This window comes from Strix uralensis, chromosome 3, assembly GCF_047716275.1.
Source record: "Strix uralensis isolate ZFMK-TIS-50842 chromosome 3, bStrUra1, whole genome shotgun sequence".
NCBI classification, from domain to species: domain Eukaryota; kingdom Metazoa; phylum Chordata; class Aves; order Strigiformes; family Strigidae; genus Strix; species Strix uralensis.
The window spans coordinates 128,120,125-128,139,540 of NC_133974.1; the positions used below are offsets into that span (position 1 = coordinate 128,120,125).

At 38.3% G+C, this 19,416-nt stretch overlaps 1 protein-coding gene across 4 annotated transcripts in view; it reads left to right on the plus strand.

The window, feature by feature from the left end:
* KIF16B (kinesin family member 16B) overlaps window positions 1-19,416 on the plus strand; it is a 142,252-nt gene that overhangs the window by 114,154 nt on the left and 8,682 nt on the right. For all 4 annotated transcript variants that reach the window (XM_074864366.1, XM_074864367.1, XM_074864369.1 and 1 more), the window contains one exon: window positions 11,144-11,227. In XM_074864366.1, coding sequence (XP_074720467.1) covers window positions 11,144-11,227 — 84 coding nt within the window. The remainder of the gene's footprint in view (window positions 1-11,143; window positions 11,228-19,416) is intronic.

The window sequence follows — 19,416 nt, forward strand, 5'->3', positions numbered from 1 at the left end:
GAAAAAAATGCATCAAAGCTTTAGCAGTGTCTTAAATCCTTAAATTACTCATTGTACATTCAATTCTAACTCCAATTTTATTTTTATTTTTAAATCAGGGAATAAATAAGAATACCTTTACTTTTAAGTTCAGTTCAATTTTTGAATAGTACTGGTATTGTTAAAGTAATTGCAAACTACTGTATTGCAGGGTTTTGTTTACATACATAGAGTAGCATAATTTCCATTCTGATTGTTCCTGAAGGCTCTTATGTTCTATAACTCATTGTAAGGATGCTGTAAAAAAAAATAAAAATAAAAATAAATAAAAATCCTGTGGTCTCTTAGCTTTCCCCTGCTTTCCTGGGTTACTAAAACTTGTGTAGGTGGAGCAGCATCACTCGTACACGGGCTCAGTGAGGTAGTGCTTGCCTTCTAGAAAGCATCTGACAGACAGGAATTGTGAAATTACTGACATGTAATCTAAACCCAAATACTTTCAATAGTTAAACACATCCCTGTTTTCTCCCCTGTCCTGAAAAATGATGTTGACTTCCAATACCATGGCATTTTAATCGAGTGTGTCGTTGAGTTTTGCACGTGGTATATACATGGGTCTTGCTTTCTAAGCATTTATCTTCAAGTGTTTGATCAAGAAATTTTATTATATTTGGAAACAAATATCTATTCTTACCCACCACTGTGACTCTAGGATCTCAAGAGCAGTACAAAATAGGGTATTGCTCGTGAAACTGTTAGTAACAGTGATCTTTCTGGTCTTCGTAGTTGCTTTTTCTGTCCTTCAGATTCAAAATCCTTTGCCAAGCAAGCTCCTGAAAACGTATCTTTTATTGCATTTACCTAGTTATCTGTCATTTTAAGCTTTACCTAGTGACAACAGTGATAGTGGGAGGGAAATTCCAAATTTGTATGAGGCTTACAGCTAATTTTTAACTGTGTGGTAAAGCAGCTAGTTCTATAATGTCTGTAAGTGAAAATTTATGTATAACCTATGTGAGTATCAATCACTCTTACCGTTGAAGGAAGACTAAGTAGTTCCTTTTAAGCTTCCTATTTGTGTACTTTCACTGCATTTTCTCTGGTTTTCTCATTTTAAATGATGCGAAGGCTAGTTAACTTCTTGTAATCAGTCCAGTTTGTTCTGAGAGTTGCTGCTTTATCTTGATAACAAATCAGACTTAGAGTGTCTTTGTTTGCAGGTGTATTTCTCTGTGACAGCTGTTCTTTAAGACCCTGAGATCTGCCGTTAATTTTGAGTAGTCAGAAAGGCATCCATCTAGTCAGCAGTAGAAATTATTGCTGCTCTTTGATGAGTTTTCATTATTAGCATTTCTCAGAGGCAAGGGTGACTGAAATTTATGGCATCAGTTGGCCACACGAGACGGGGATGTTTCATAAATGCTGCCAGATGTCACTGAAATGAGCTTGTATGCAACAAGCAAATCTTTTTGGGAAGAGCTGTTAAAACTGCTATGGTGAATTCTCCTCTCTGAACCTATTTGTTGCTTAAGTCAAATGGTATTGTGACCTCTTGGTGTGCTGTCGAAGTGGCCTGATGGCCAACATGGCATCGGCAGGAATGCGGTGCAGAGTGGGGCAAGGCAGCCACAGTGAAGATGGTGTCTGCTGTGTGGCCCATCTTGTACTATTGCAGAGACACTTCCTTAACCTTGCTAGAAATCCCAGTGGGAAGATAATGAATCAAATCCCAAATCATTTTTGAAAGGAAAATAAACCCCACAGGAGCACCAGAAAATTCCTTTTTTACCTTCTTTTTGAGAAGTGGGATTTGAGCCATGTGTTGATGAAGATTGATTAATGTGTTGAGCTTTGAAGACATGACCTTGCAAACCCAGCAGTTGTTGCCATTTCTTTAGAGAAATAACCAAGCACCATGACCTGAGACTACATGAAAAAAATTAATGTTTAGTTTGCAAAATCATGAGCTAAAAGTGTAGAGAGTATGTCCTAAACTTGTCCATAGACTTTCTAGGTCAGCACGTACCCTTATTTTAGTCATGCTACCACATGATACTGATGTTTTTTCCCCCAGAGACTTCTATCTTGGGGCAAAGGATAGATGAACAAGGGAGCAAAATAGAGGTTGCGAGGACATGGTACATTACAATTTTTTCATGCTTATTTTCCATCTGTGAATCATATTTAATTATTTTTTATTTGTTTTTGACTGGTTTGCATGTAAGATAATGATATCCTTTGGGTTGGTCTATGCTGTTCCTGCACCATTTTATTCTGGCCTTCTACAGCCTGCATAGAGAACTTAATATATTTTCTTTGCCATTTGGGCAAGTTTTTGTCACTCTTTCCTTAGTTGGTAATCCTGAGCTATACAGGTAGTGGTTTATATTTAGAGAGATGCCCTTGCTTTATTAGTTTCCAGTTTTCATAAGAGAGATTAAAATCCTGAAGCTGCATAATTTTACAGAACTGTGAAAGGTTTGCATAAACTTTGATACATCCTATTGCTCATTTTTACGGTTATTCTGTATTTAAATGCTATCGTACTGCTTATAATGAACAAAACATTGAAGTAATTTGTCAAATATTATATTGACCATCGTTTATGACTCTATTTCGGTATGTTATTATTCCAGCTAGTCTAGAAATTGCTTTTAAGGAAAAGAAAAACACCTCTGTAATGCAAGTTAACTTCTTTGGCTGCAGTTAATTTGATTTTTCTCAATAGCAGGTGGCAGACTAAATGGAGTTCAAATAATGTGATAAACAGTGGCCTCCACATCTCACCATAGCTCCAAAAATGCATATTGAGTCTAGGTCAGCCTGCTTGTTTAAAGGAGAAACTTGGATATGAGAACTCTCAAACCTTTTTGATAACTACAGATGATTGATAGGCAAGTGGGCATGATTCAAAGGCAGTGAGGGACAGTTAGCAAAATGCGAAAGAGAAAGCTTTGGTATCCGATCCTACGTGGTAATTTTGCATTGTCAAAGGGAGGTTCACAGGAGGTGAATTTCTTTTTTGTGTTCTTAGCCCTCTTCAGTGACAGATGAGGTTGAAATGGTCTTTGGAGAAACAGTTATGCCTGTTTGAGGAAGGTACCTGGCAAGTGTGCCAGGAAGATCTTAAAAGTTCAAAGAGAGTTACCCAGAATTAGAGAGAGCAGAGCTGTGAGAACTTATGCATCCAGAGAAGACTCTTATGTGTTGGTGAATCCAGAGAAGATGATCTGTGGGGGTTAGTCACAGCATCCAGACTTTGAGGGGACTTGCAACAGAATTGTATATATTTATGGGAGGAGATGTAATTGCTTGTGCTTCTTGGCATGTCTTAGTGCCAGTATTGCAGGGGAATGATGTAGAGGAGGTACCTATTTATATATGGGTGATGCTCCAGAGAGATAAGTAGGAAAAAGGCAAGGAATTGTAGCCAGTCTAAGTACAGTGGGGAAGCTGCAGAATTGCTTACCTGGCAGGTCAACCCTAGTAGGGTCTCCAACACACTCTGGTCTCAATGGGGTGTGTTCTGCAGGGAATGCAGAAGACCTGGCTCACTGGGCTGCCTGCACTGGGGGCCAGGCAAAAAGCAACGTGCAAACCAGAAGTTGCTCCTGCCAGCCAGAAATGCAAAGGTTAAACCCATTCTGTGGGCAGGTAAACCTCTGGCACAGAGCAAAAAGGATGGAAAGCAGGAAGAAGAGAGTATTCTCATGTACATGGGGCAAAACAGCTTCCTCTCTGAGAAAAGGCTGTGATGTAAAAGGATGGGAAACCAAGTTGTGGCATAAATTGTATTCAGGAGATACCAGAAAAAAAAAGCAACCCACAAAACTCCAGTACATCACTCTGCAATATGGTCTCTCTTGTATTTGTCAGAAGGGAGGTATTTGCTGACCGATTTATGTGGGATTTTTCAGAGTAGACTCCCTCAAGGAAGGAGGGAGGGAGGTGCTGGTTCCTTTATGCATGTTTGAGTGAGATCCAGGTGCTGCAGCCGCAAGGAGAGACAACAGCAGAAAGCTGAAGCCTGCAGCTCTCATGGAGGAGCTGAAAGACAGCAGGGGTGAGCCTAGAGCAGCTCCTCAGGTCTCAGAAACACTGCAAAGACCTGGGGAGCAGAGTCCACTCCCCTCAAAGCCGGAGAAAGGCTGACTGTGTTAGGCTGGTATCAGGGACCTTTTGGCAGGGACTGCTCTGCAGGGACCCTGTGTGCAGGAGGAAGGTTGCGTACAACTTTTTTCCAGTTCTCCTGGTCACTTGAGTTTTCTTTGGTTTAGGAGGTCAGTTACCCATGTTTATTATAATAAATTGTGGCTTTTGTTGCTGTTTAAAAGCTGTTCAGTCTTCTCCAAGGAGTTCACTACATTACAAGGTTGACATGGGTCCACCTCAGAGCTTTGGCTGATCCTTAGTTGCTTGGATATCCTGCCTCTGAGTATCAAATCCCTCTCCCCTTCTGGCAGATACTAGGGAGAATGGTCTGGGAACAGGAAGTTTAACAGGCAAAGGGACAGTGGAGTAAGAAAAAGAATTAGGTAGGTCATGGACAGGGGACAAAAGCATAGCAATAAAATAGAGACAAGCTAGCAAGCTGGAAAGTGGAGGAGAACATGTTGGAAGAGATGGAAAAGTAGTAAAGAGAATATTAGAAATGAAAGAGGAAAAGTAGATGACAAACTGAATATCCAGAAAATAATCCCCTGGGTATTCCCTCTCCTCAGTTAGTTGATAATGGAAAATACTGTCTTTAATCTTCCTGTCCTCTGAGGAAATTGCTTACCTATAGCATACATATCAGGGAAGCACTGTAGGGTTTACATGATGGAGGACTACATTACCTTTATTTTAAAGGGAGAATAAGTTTAGAGTTTTATTTGCTCATATTTGGGAAAACAATCATTTGAACTTTAAATAGTTTGAGCTGTATCACCTAAAAATGTGGCTTAGGTGGTTTTTAAGTTATTCTGTTGGTTTGTTCTTCAGTCAATGTTCAAATGATTTATCTTTGATCTCTATTTGATTTTTTTTTTTTCAGAATTTATAAAGTAGCCTTTAATCTGTTCGTTGTGTTAACTTCTTCCCTTTGCCTAAGGCTCTCTTATGAAATTGTGTAGAATAGGTGGTTTATTTCAGACAAAATACTAGTAAAAATATAGAAGTTAAGCTTTTTTTTACCTTATAGTCAAATCCCTAAATATTTAGTGCAAGTTCCTAGTTAAGAATACAGCTTTTGTCCAATTTTTAGCATCTGGGAGTCTTAGTACATCTTGAGAAGCTGAGGCTTAAGTTGCTTTGTTTAAACTTCAAAAACTAAAAGTAGGACATTTTTTTTTTTTTCTTTCATTACTCACTGCAAAATCAAGTCAGGTGCAGCCACACTGGCTGCAAAACCGTGCCACATTCTTCTCTTTGATTTTTCTCATCTGTGACAGAGATTTCTGGTACAAAGGATCAAAAGTCAGACATGCCCTTTGAAAAATGAGAAAATTCAGAGTTGTAAAAGTAACATGAGAGTTAAAGACGACTGACTTTTTAATTTAATAGTTAGCATTTCCTTAATTTTCTTTTTTCCCCTTTTTCCCTCCATTTAAATATATCAAAACATTGAAGTACAAAGAGAATTTGGGATGAAAGATTAAAGATGACTCAGCCTCCATCAATGTCTGTCCTGTTTTTCTTCTTTAAAAAAAAAAAATCTTTTACCATATTGTAGGCACTAAAACATAGTTTTTACTCACTAGAAATAATGAGATGTTTCAATCCTGTAGATTTTTGCTTGATGTTGGAAAATGGCACTTTTTTTAATGTTTAGGGAGCATAACACGTCGAACAATTTCACACTTCAGAAGTGACAAGCCTACATGACTGTATTATGTGGTATTTTACTTTGGTCCACTATATATTGAAATATCATCTGCAAAGTACTGTACAAGACTTTTTATTAACATATTATGTTCCACTGTACCATAAAACCCCTGAACTGAATTAAATCCAGCAGGTCCCTCGCAAACTTCAATTAATGTCAGTGAAGAGTCTCCAACTGAATATACTAGAAATTAAAGGACGCCCTTCAAATGCTGATGGCTTTGTTTTCTAAAGGTCCTCAAATGAGACTGCACCTCGTCCCAGGCAGAGCCTTTGGTGGTATTGGAACCTTCATTTGGCACTCTCTTGGCTTCCAAAAGGCCATTATCCAAATTTGCGTCTCTTCCTGGGGCTCAGTATTTGAAGGCTATGAAGACACATAGTTTCACTTTAAAAGAGTATGCTTCCATATATATGTTGCTAGGTATATACTGTTCCCAGAAGTAGGTGAATCTTAAGGTCAAAGTAGTGGTATGTAAGATAAAACAGGTGACTAAAAAAAGCCACACTTACTGTTCTGACATCTACTCTTACCAGCATTAAAAACCTGCCAATAGCCTTGTTAAAACCAGTCTCCTGACTGAAATGTAAGAGAAGTATAGGAATCCATTAAGCTGTTCAAAATTTACTAGAATACTACTTGCTTGGTATGAAGCTCCTTCCCCTTGAGAACTGTCTAAACTTGATCATACTAATCTATACCAATACTATATCATGGTAGGTAAGTATTGTTCCTTACAGATAAGGTTGCTGAGTCACAGACAAATAACATGCCCCCAAATAATACAAGACCCAGAAATAAAACACAGTCTTTATTTATTATAAAGAAATTAGGGAGTAAATTGCAAATGACTGTTTTCCTCTCCCTAAGACTGCTACTGCCTAGCAACGATTGCCAGATAGGATAAACATCATTAACTGTAAAAAGTTTAATATCTTAAAGACATTAGGAGTGCTGATACTCAGTCTTGAGGTGTCTACGTACTATTTTAAAATATTAACTGGCTTTGCATTTTGGGTCTAAGATAGTCCCAGCCTTGCCCATGGTATGCGTATGCATGCGTGTGCACACTCGTATGCATATAATGGAATTTGTATTGCAGTGATGCTATAATTATGTATAGTAGGGAAATGCTTCTGCAGCCAAAGTAAAAATTAGAAATCTTGCACACTACATACAGAAGCTTCTCAGGAAATAATTCGAGCTCACTCTTCCTGTCAGGCTGGGAAATATGCCTCTTAATTTCCCCTGACAGAAAACATATCACCTCATCAGCAGCCCTAAAAAATGACAAAACATCCCCGCCGAAAAAGACTGACTGCCAAACACTTTCACTGCTGCTGCAGCAGGGGGGACAGGGAGAGGAGGGGTGTGCTTCAGAAATTTCAGGAAAATACAATAATTTACCTTGCTATCTGAGAGTCCCACTGTTATGCCTTGTATTGCCACAAAATATTAATCTCATAGTTAAGGTGTGACCCTTGAAGAATTAATTTGAGGCAGAGGGTACACAGACGTTTAATTCTAAAAGAATATTTTATACTCCTGAATCTGGATAGTGTGAAATTCTCTTATAGTGTTTGAGCCAAGACTAACATCTCGATGCAAAATCTACACCTGCAGATCTCTTACATATTTAAGTGACAGAACAAATGTGGCTCAGTCACATACTGTGCTGTGTGCATTAACCTGTAGCGGTGGTAATCTCATCTGAAGTTATGGTGCAGTTTTTTAAAGGCGTTGTCGCACTACTAGTAACAAAATTTTAACTTATTGAAACACTTGCTACTGCAATTTGGCTTAAATTGAGTAAGGTATTTTAAATAAACCTCAAAATTCTCTTGAATCGTTGCATTTCTGAATCGCTCACAATTACATTCAGAGTCCGTATGTCAAATGATACATCAGGACAGAGGATCTTTTATAGACAATTATTGTAACATCTATCACTACTTCAGTATATTTATATTGCTGGGCTGGTTTTCTTTTTTTATAAACCAAAATCACAATGAGATGAAAACATTTTATCATGACTCTGCATATTTCTGGAACTCTTGCACCAACGTATTTTTCCCCATGCTGAAGGAGTAACTTCATAAGTCAGAGTGACAGACATCAATGGCGTGTATGTATAAGCACACTACCTCTGCTAAATATACTAATACTGTATTTTTATATAAATATGCTACAATGGACCAGCTTCCTGTTACAGTGAAATTAAGCAGGACTATGTAATTCACATTGCTGCATGAATGGTTCTAGTTCCCATGCTGCAAAGATAATTTTCAAGGTGCAAACTGGGTGGAAACTGGTGCTGTCATGTCTGCATTAAGTGTTTGGACAGCCTGAAACTCAAACCTGGAGAGTTTTGAATGTCATCTTTTTTTTTTTTTTTTATTACTCATTTTGGTGGGGATTAGGCTCTTTGCGTGTAGTGAAGTAGAGCACATTGGAGTAATACAGGGTTTCCAAGAGTGATGACGAAACCTATAGCTGGAGGTTTTTCTGTCATATAGTTGGATGGTCATCTGTTGTGTGAAAGAAAGGTCTCCATTTTTTATTTGAGATGGACATCTGCCAATGATTTGGCTAAAAGAGGAGCCAGAGGACCCTTAGGAAAGAGTGGGACACAGAAATGTTCCAGCAGGCCTGAGGTGGTGCACCTTCTACATCCAGCCCCGTAGAGATGGTGACTGCAGTAGATGATCAGTCCTTTTTAATGTAACCTCTGCAGGATGCAAAATCCTTCCAAGTTACATATGTGTATGTATAGGTATATTCTGTACACAGATATGTGTATTACAAACATAAGTAATGTATATATGTGTGCCAAGCGTAGTTCAGCACATTGGAGTTTTGATCTGGGTGGAGGTTTTTATTATTATATGTAGTTCTCTAAGTCCAAAGTATTCATATCCAGGTCTTGACCAGCAATAAAATTATGAGTTTCATTTCGGTTCGTGTTGTGACTTTGAACATTTCAAAGCCAAGTTTACTGGCTGAAGCCTTTCTCTTGTGTATGAAATTCATGACTGTAATAATGGACTTTCATTGGCTTGGTTTCAAAGCTTTGTGCATCGTAGTGATTTGGGAGTTAAGAAAGGTTAAAACTATGTGAGTATCTACTTCGGTTTGAATGAGTTTAGCAAAACTTAACTGGCTTTAGAAAATGCAACCATTTTTCTTCTAAGGTGCATCCAGAAAGCTAACAGATTCCCTAATCTTGCCTGTCCCAAAGTTTTGTGGAATCAGTCCCCAAATCCTTGTTAAAATTAAACTTTATTTAGATAAATAAATCATTCCTGTTTTAGCTGTAATAACTTGCTTTGACTCTACAGAGTATGTCTGAGGATGTTGTAGCAGTACGTTTTTTATTTGTGCAAATTGTTTTTTAACAGACACTATTTTAAAATTCTATAATGAATGTATTTAGTAGCCAATAAGTATAAAAACAATCTCCCTAGGGCCAGGAGGGGATTATGGTGGTAGTTGTTTTACCTTGCTTGTTTCTGGCAGTGACACGATGCAGCACTATTTAATAAAATATAATTTTTGCAGGGGTGGGATTTTGAAGTCCTTGAAAATATTAGCACTTATAATCCTGAATAGGTTAAGGAGTGAGTAATGCAGTGAAAATAAGTCCCAAGGATGTAATTATAGGATACTGTTTGGTTGTGTACTGCTTGTCCTGCCAATATGAAGAAGCAGGCACACCGAGAAGTGTTGGTTGGAGAAATTTGAGGGATATAATTGGGACGTGCTGGCAAGACTGATGCAGAGCAGCATTCTCTTCCGTCTCCTCTGGTGCCCCACATCACTTTATATTGCTCATTTGAAGATGTCTAGGCATTTCTTTTAAATTATCCAAGTTGGAGTTGAACCAGAGAATGGGAATAAATTATTTGTATTGCAGAATTCCTCTGTATTTTAAAGATGCTTACATTCAGTGTAATAATGAAGCTCCTCATTTAATTCAGTATATTTCTGCTCCTCATAACCAGCCATAAATTCTCGACAGTCCTGTATGTGCTGATATACTAGAAAATGATGCGTCTTGTTTATTATTTCAATATCATCAAATGGCCAGGGGAATTAATGTAGGAGGTATTTGTGCCTGCAAAACAACTCCAGCAATACCAATGTGAGTGAGGTTGCATATTTCTGTCTCATACAGTGAAAGCTAGGAAGAAATTCTTTTTGATGTGCCTTCAAGTGCAGACACAAACTATGTGGAGAGGACTTGCTGTCTTGTGCATCACTCCCAGCAGCAGTGGCTTAGCAGACCAAGGTCGTTGGTACTTGTTAGCAACTCTTGAGTCTTTTGTGTGTTTTCCAGATACAGCTGGCTGGAATTGGTTCAAGCATTTTATTAGATGCTGTATAAGAAAGGAGGACAGTTCCCTTGCTCTCTCCCTTACCAATGTAGCTTGCCACAGTTCCTACTGGAAAAGAAATGAGAAGATACCTTTGAACACCTCTGTGGGAGAACTCCTAAAAGGACAGATCTGAATAGCTGCTTTTAGGAGTTGTGCTGCTGTCTTATTTTCATTTTCAGTGTGATAAATAGAATTTTGCCTGCTCGTGGATTCTCTTCAGAAATTAAAGCTATCAGCTTCCAACGTGGACATGCATCTGAATGTGATTGAGCTACAGTTGAGTTACAGCTCAAGAAGTCCCACTTCCCATCATCTTAGCTGCCATCACAGCATACGCCCATGCTCTTAGCCTGTCCCCACTGTGAAAGAGGAAGTCGTAGTTCAAGGCACAACAAAAAGTCCCTCAGGTCCAGTTCAGGTGTCAGCTGGAATCCAGCAATGCCACCTTCCACAGCATAACTTCAGTGATAGTTCTTAGATCCAATGATCTTCTGTTTACAATACAACATAAGGAAGGGCAAACAAATTACATGACAGTACAGCTGGAGACCACGGTTTTTAAGAGACTGAATGTAATCTTTCAAGATACATGGAATTCCTGAAGAGATCTTCTTAATCTGATGTGATAGCACCAACTCAGTTTGCAACTTTGTAATCTTTGTGGGCAAACAGTGGCAGTCTAATTCCTAAATTTGCTTTCTGTTGCTAATTTATAACAAAACGCGTTGTTATCTTAGCAGTACGACAGACCAGATCATGATAACGTCAGTAGAAATGTGCAATGTAATATTTGCTAATAGCATATAGTGTAGCTCATGAATATTTGGTATTTTCTTCTTCCCAGTTGCTTCGCAGTTTAAAGAGAATTTTCTCAGTTGAGCTTGTCACTTTTGATGCCGATTCATCCTTTAATGTCTTCTAGCTTGCCACTTTAGAATTCCCTCCGAAGAAGCTCTTTGGAAACAAGGATGAACGAGTGATCGCAGAACGACGGAGTCACTTAGAGGTAACGCCAACTTTTTAACAGGCTTCTGCAGTGTATTTAGGTGGAGTACTCTCTGCTTGACCAACAGAAAACATTCACATTTGGTCAAAGTTAAATAGCCTGTTTGTAAGTATGAAGTTACTTGCTGCCTCATTTAACACAGGAGATGGCAGCAGTAGGTTGCAAAGTAACGAAACATGCCTTTAAAAAAATTAATCCTAGGATTAATCCTAGGAAAAATAGCATCTCTTTAGAGATATTCATAGGAGGTACATTTATTTAAGGGGGAAAGGTTGTGGGTGAGGTAAATGTTCACTGTAGACAGATGGTCTCTGTGCAAGACAAGATTAAAAAAAATATTGCTACTTTAAATGCAATTTGTTAGCTGAAGATTTACTATTTTATCATACTTACTATATCCAAATATCTCATGACAGGACAAAAGTGATATTTAAGCATCTTTGAGCTTTATTTTGTAACCCAGCTTTCTGAGTGTATTTTTTCTTTCAATTAATTTTACAAATTAATTTTATTGTGGACAAGGTTACTGAGTTTATGAAGGTTTGGGGTTTTTTGCATGTTCTGCAGTCCCACATGGATGGCATAATTTTGACTCCTATCACACATTAGGTCTTTATATTTCTATGTTAATGCATGTGTTATTGCAGGCCAGGGGCAAGAGGTGGGGTTTTGGGAAAGAAGAGGTGTGAACAAAGACTAAACCATACACCCCGCAACTATGTTGTAGCCACATGGGGATTACTTGATCATGCAAGTCATTAAAAATTATACTCTTTGTAGAGCTGAAGTAGCATTAAGTAGAGCTTTAGAGAAATTAATATAAAAGTAGATTGCTTCCAACTGGAATCTTTTATTACATGTATTGAATTTTTCCTACATACTTCACCTTTTCTTCAACAAAACATCCTCCCACTGACTTTTGATGTTAGGCTGTCTTACATGTAGCACAAATTGTAATCTTTTTTTTATTTCATGTCCTCTCTAGAGGGCATAAAGACATGGCCACATTCCAGTCTAGAATTCAATTTGCATATTATTCTACCAGTAAGAAATTTAATCCCTTAATCTTTGTGACCTTTCATTGATGTACTAACAGATTCTATTGTAATATTTCTAAATGTTAAAACTGCTGTGTATGCTTTGATCATAGTCATATAGTTCTTATAGCTCTCTATATAGTCAGTTTTTAGCTTAAAATTAAATTTTATCTATTTTAACTAAATTAAGTCATTAAAACATTACCTATATATTTTGCAAACATAATAATAGTAATATGTCCACTGTTCACATGAATATGTTTTACCGCATGCTAGATAGCACACTTGACCATGCCGCTTAATAATCCTGACAAATCACTCAGTGTTGGAGAAAGTGAAGATCCCCCGTGACTAAGGGAAGGTTAGATAAAGAGGACAAGGAGCCAAGCAAACGTTACCATCCTTGCGATGAGGAATTTAATGCAACAAGCTGATCAAAACCCCCTTATGTCTAGATTGCTAATCATGGTATTTTCACTATATATTTTGCAGTGGTTTGCTCTGGCTTTGCCAATGGCTGGAGAGTTTCAGCTAACATAGCTGCAGCCTCCGTGATTAAGAGAGAAACCACTTAAGTAGTGATGGTTTCCAAAGTCACGTAACGCTTTGAAGGCTCCAAGCACGTCTTGAGTTATACTGGGAAAGTATTTGGCAGGCGGAGAAAGTGCGATAGTGGAAGATGGCACAGGCACCAGTTCTATTTAAAATACTGGCTGTTTCTGCCTTGTGGCTTTCAGTCTGGTATGAGCCTTGAGCACGCTGCAGTGGGCTAACCAGCAAGTAGTAAATGGATGGATTGCCTCTGTAAGGGACGTGGTTTCTTGGCCTTTTGACCATAGCACATTTCTCACGTGGGAATTCAATCAGGTAAAAGGTGAGAGCGTTAGACCTTGGTAACAAGCAGAAACATGGTTTGTATTCAGTTGACTTTCACACCTGATCCTGTACCTTGATTTGCTGAAAACCCTTTACAGTCTCTTTCAAGCCTCGCAGGTGATGTGTTGTTATAGCTGTAGTATGGTATAAAAGCTTATTTGATTGTTCCACATGGTTAGTCAAGAGCTAATGAGCTAATACAACATTTTTAGAAAAAGCAAAACACAGCTTCCAGGCCAACAAAAATGTATGTTCTTATCCAACGTCTGAACTTACTTTATTGACTAAAAATAGATGACAGCCTGACAAATATCAGTCCGATAAGTGTTATGAACAAAAATATTCTGTATTGGAAGATCATTAGTAGAGCTGTCATCCCAGTGGTGGATGACAAAGACATTTCTCTGCTCTTCCAGTTTTTACATTAGATATTTATACATCTTGAATAGGCTGTGACTTCAGTGTTGTTTTTCCTGAACTTTCTGGATTTAAGTGGGATAGTGCAGCTTTGGCTAGTCCAGTGCTTTCCATAGGTCATCGCTGAGCAACAGCATTTTCTTTTTTTAATTTATATTTTTTGCTTTTTTAAGTATGCGCATAACAAATTAACATTCAAATGCCAATGTACACCTGTGTGAGGGATAAAACAACTTAAACTGTCATTCCAGTCAAACAGTCTGACTAGAATATTTGATGGAATTAGCAGTTGGTTACTGAAATGGCCTTTCGGGCTCTCTTCTTTACATCAAAATGAAATTGCAGCTCTCGATCTGATCTGGGAAAATGAAGCAGATAGATTGGGAGTCATTGTAGGAACAAAACTACTCATCCAGTTAACTAAATGTACAACAATCAGAGAGCTGGTTCCAGTGCAGATAGTGAAACTGTTATTTTATTTGACTCACTTTGGCTTTAGTCAGGGAAATTTTCCTTGCGTGTAATTATAAAAAGATTTGTCCAAAACATCCTTTGTGGAACAGTTTAGGAAGAATTTGGTTTTTCCCACACATCACCTTGGATTCTTGCCACAGTAGAAGTGCTGAGGACAGCAGAGGGGTTTGTGGTACCTTTCAAGACAGCTAGAATCAGGACGGGGGCTGGCTGTAGGGTTTGCTTTGTTTAAAGATTGTCGTGTAGAGTTACCTTGTTTCAGCTTGAGATTAGAAGTGGGTGTATTTCATCATAAGGGAGATGAAATTACTTGGAGTAAAAGACTCCAGAGAGGCCATAAATTATGAGGACTGTCATTTAAAAATCACACTAAACGCAAAGTTCATGTAAAACATCAAGTTCTTTTATTTATCCTAGCTGGTACAAATGCTTAATAACCAAAAGCTTCACACTACCTTGTTGGTAGGAAAGCACGTTTGTACTATTTTTGTGTGAGATGACCTGATGAGAAGTCTTTGATCTCTAGCGTAATATGTAGTTGCAATGTAAACACTTTTGCTTTGGTGTTTGTTGGTAATATAAAGTCTTTTGAGCAATACCTTACATTTCCATAGAGGTTTGGAAAAACAACATGCAAGTTTGCACAAAGGTTTTGCCTATGCATCTTAAGAGAAACACCTAAATTGTATTTAAAATTACCTATCCAAAATGCCCTATTGCAATCTATTAATTTGGTATTTCATCAGGGACCTGTTGCAGGGCAAAACTCTAAATTAATTGTTCCGCAGTCTAAAGACTGTAATTTCAGAGCCAACTTTGCTTGATTAAATCCGCCTTAAATGAAACAGCCAAGAGTTCTTTTGATTAAAGTTAATGAATAGAAGTTAGTGTATATCTATCCTTTCATGCAATTAGAAATCAGCAGATAAGAGTATAGGATCCTTTTTTAAAACGAAATCGGATGATGTGTATTCCTTTTTTTATTTTTTTATGCAAAAACTTTGTAAAGGAAACACATGTCACAAGAGATACGTGATTCGGTGAATGTATTTGTTCCTGGTTTAACTGCAAGATATTTTTTATTTCTCGGTGACTTGCTAGATCTGTGGGTGACAGTAAAAAGTTTTCCTGAAATCCCATCTTCTTTGAATACTGCATTTCTGTATCCTATCATTCCCATGAATATTTTTCTTCTTCTCTTAAACTCGTGCTTTAATGTAGTAATGAATATTATTAGCCTCATTTTCCCATTGTGCAGCCAGAAAAACTGGGCAGGAGTAACTGTCTAAGCTGACATAGCAGATTGAGTCATGTTTCTTGACTCCTTGGCCAGAAGCCCTGCAGTCACGGACCCACTAGGCTTTCTTTTCTGCTCTTGCTGTCACCAACGTGCTTAGGAAAAAACAATTGGTATGCTGACAAAATCCCGATAGGTTGTTGCTTAAAGGAAGACAAAGAATCCCCCAGGCCTCAGCCTGTCTCCGTGTCTCTGCTTCCTTTTTCCCATTCCCTATTCCCACTGCTGCGTTTCCTCAGGTTTGTTTGTGGACAGCAAAGGGGAACAAGCAAAATCCCCGATTGGGGATGCACCGTCAGACAGCTCTACAGTTGGTAGGAGTCATGTGTTTCCTTTTGCTGCTACTTGCAGAGCTTGGGGAATGAAAGAAAGTCAACCTGTAACAGTATGGTAAGGCGAGCCTACGTCAAGTTTTGTAGGAGCACATACATCTTCCTGGCATTGTCTCTGCTCCTCTTTTTTCTTGGTACTTCGAACCTCTTAAAAAGACAAGCTCAATTTATTTAAAATTAATAATACAATTGTCCTTAACCTCCTCACTTCCTCATGTCTGCTGATGAGGTTTTCAATGATAGGTGTTAATGCAAGAGGCAGAAATAAATCTTGTATGAACTGCATAATTCAATTTTGCCCTCAAGTCTGTAGAATGGCTGGGGAAAGCATCGTAGACACTGAACTGACTGAAATACTGCTGTTCCCTACAGTCAAAATGGAGCTTCCAGAATAAGATTCTTTAACTTAGAAGCCAAATGCTTTGTTTTGGTTTTAGTTTGTATTTTCAGCCAAGGTCCTTTGGAGGTGATAATTTCTAGGGCTTTGGAGGTAATAATTTCTAGGGGGGTTTTTAGTATAGGGTCCTAAAGCTAGCCACTCTGACTTTCCCCTTTCAAAGTGAGATACTGCTGGTTTTGCATGGCTCCAAGAATCTGGTTCATAAGGAAAACCCGAAATAATGACAGTAGCACCTTTTCCTTGAGCTTGAATTCATTCTTGTTATTTTAATATATTATTAGTTTCATAACTAACACCTTGGTGGCAACCAGCAAAAGAAACATCTGAGAAGAATTAAAAATCTCCAAATACTGGTCGACAAATTTGGGCAAGCAGAATGTTTGAGACCTCATTTCTTGAGGTTTTCCTTGAAGTTATGAGAGCAGAAACATTTTAATGAGGTTTTACATGATTCATATTCTGAATATTTAATATAAACTTCACGAGTACATCCCACTTGTGTTTGTTTCACAGCGCCATCCCTTAATATGTTTAACTGAGACAACCTGCTTCATGCTAGTTACAGGTGAATTGATTTTCTATTGCAAAAACCCTGTCAAGTGGGGTCAGACTTACCATTTCTGTTTGGTTTTTTTCCTGACTCTGACGCCAGTCACAAAGACCTTTCAAAGCTACTGATTATGTGTCGGTTCAAAGTGATTATTAAAAGGAAATTATTAGACTCCGGTATCAGCTTACAACAACATCCCTAATACCAAAGCTTTTTGAGAAGAGCTTTAAAGCCAGCTGCTCACCAGCCTGGCTCTTGCAGATTGAATGTTTGCCTCTGACAGTGCAGTTGTAAATACTGTTCTTAGAAGCATCTCAGTGAGATGGACTTCAGAAAGCATTCCGAATACATTTGATAATCATTGAAAGATAAAAGGAAGCTTTTCCTTTTGTTACAGACATGAATGCACACCAGATACGACTGCTAGCGCAAAAGTGAGCTGCTGCAAATGTCAGTGTTTGATAATCCTAGAGAAGATTGTTTCATACCCATAGACTGAACTACAGAATGCAGCATTTTGGAGTGATGGTTTTGATTTCCCACTAGAGGAATAGGGATGCAACGGGAGCACAGAGGGAAAGAGCGTAGACACATCCACAAAGACAAGAGAAGAGCGTGTGTGGTTGGGCCATATTATGAGTATCAATTATATGAAATCCATGTCACGGATCATTTTCTAGGTTAGGTATAGTTAGCCTGCACCAAGTGCCTTTCATAACCTGTAGTAACCATTTAAAAAAATTAAGAAAAAAAATAACTGCTTTTCAGCAACAACACTGGAGTCTTGCCTTGCCTGCAGACAATAAGACTTTGCAGTTAGCCATCTGAGAGCAATTTCACATGTCAGGTTCCCAGCCTTCAGTGCATCATCGGGGCTGCCCAAGGCACCTGGCTTTTCTTTGAAGCAACAGCCCTCAAAGAGGAGTTGTAGCAGCTCTGGGCAGTGAAGCATTTCATCTTTTTTTGGGTGGTGCTGCTTCTCATGTGAGGCCCTATTGGCTTCAAAAAGTTAATAAATAAAATTCATTTTACTTATTGATTACAGTCACTAGGTACAAATAAGTAGAAATCAGGACTTTGCGTACGTCAGCAGTTGATCCCATACCAATAAAAATGTTACTTTGATTAAATACTGTAGACTCCTAGCCAGGCCCACAGCAAATGCAAGACATTATTCTTATAATAGCAATAGACGATAAAGATGATCATTTAGGAGGAATGAAAGCCTGGGGTTATTTTCTGAATGAGTTAATTTTAAGCTCTGGTCCAACAGGCTACTGGATGGAAAAAGAACAGTGAGCGTAAGCAACCCCTTGGTCTCATTGACTCAAACTCAGCGCCTTATTCAAGATCAGGTCTGAAACCCTGTTTTGCAGAGTTTCCTAGAGGTAACTTTGCATAATACACATACCCTTTTACAGTAACTTTGGTGTTTCTTTCTTTAGGTGTGTAACTTCAGATTCCTACCTCAAAAACTGGATCTTTTGTGGTAAAGTGTTTATCTCCATTACAACCAATTAACTAGGATGTGCAATTTGGAGGCCTTTTTTTTCTTCCTTTCCTTTTTTAGAGATTTCAGAGAATCACAAAATAAGGACATATGTTTATCATGATTTAGGAAGTTCAGAATATGTGACAGATTATAGTTTGAACTCCAGTTTAGCTCTACATCCTAATGTGCTTTGCTGTCAGTGCAGAATAAATTCCCCCAACATCTTCCTACAAATCAAGTTTTGAAGCTGTGTACCTTTATCAGTCTCCAGTAATGGCTCTCCAGATTCAGATGTGAGCAGATGAATAAAGGGAGCGCTCGACCAAGGACACTGGGTTGAAGTCGGTGCTATCCATTTTCAAAGCAAGTGTATCAGTCATCCTCCAGCATCTGATTTCACCAAAGGAAGTAGAGGGTGATGCATGTCAAGTGCTTTGGTAGCTGTTTGCCAAGGCCACTCCAGCAGATGACACGCTGTTGCTGCTGGCCCAGGGATGCGTGGTAAATTCAATCCTGCTGTTGTTCTTTCTGAATAGATTTTGACAGGACTTGTTTTGACTCGTGCTCCGGAGAAAGATTGGTTTCCTTCACTAGTCAGGTCTGTTTTGATCTTTTTTTAATATGGCCCTTCACTTCCAAAAGAAGACTCTCACTGATAGAGCACCTGTAAATCATAGCCCTTGCTGCTTTTTTTTTTTTTCCTGCCAGCCTACAATTCAGTTTTCATTGGAGCTACTTAAAACCAATGAATATAAAGCCTGAATACATTCAGGCATTGTAAGAAATATTAAGTCCTGTGGATTTTAAATGAATTTCAGGCAGAATAAGATTGTAATTTGGGTTGTAAACTGACTTCAGAAGTTAATTCAATTGATGCGGCATAATAGTAATTCAACATAATGTGCTCATGCCATTAGACTTGCACAGAAAAATGCTCTAAATAGCTATAATGAATAGTTTGGATTTTGAAAACCTAGGAGAGCAATTTCACCTTGAATCATAACTGGCATCTCTCAGAATGCTTGTACATTACGAAAATTCAAAAAGGTGTATGAATTCAAGTAAATTTCAGTACCACCTTGGGTAAAATTAAATTTTAGTGGCACTCAAACACTTCTGGAGATGTAGTGGTAAAATCTGCTTTCACCTGTATAGCTGTGGAGGAAACTAACCCTGATTCAAGGAATCTGCATTATGCTGTGCATAAAAAACATAGGGAGAGTTTCCTAGGGGACTAAAAGTGTAAGCCCTGTTTTTTTAATGAAATTTAGCTGCTTAAAGAGCTTGATTCTTACCCGCTTAGTTCCAGAGTGA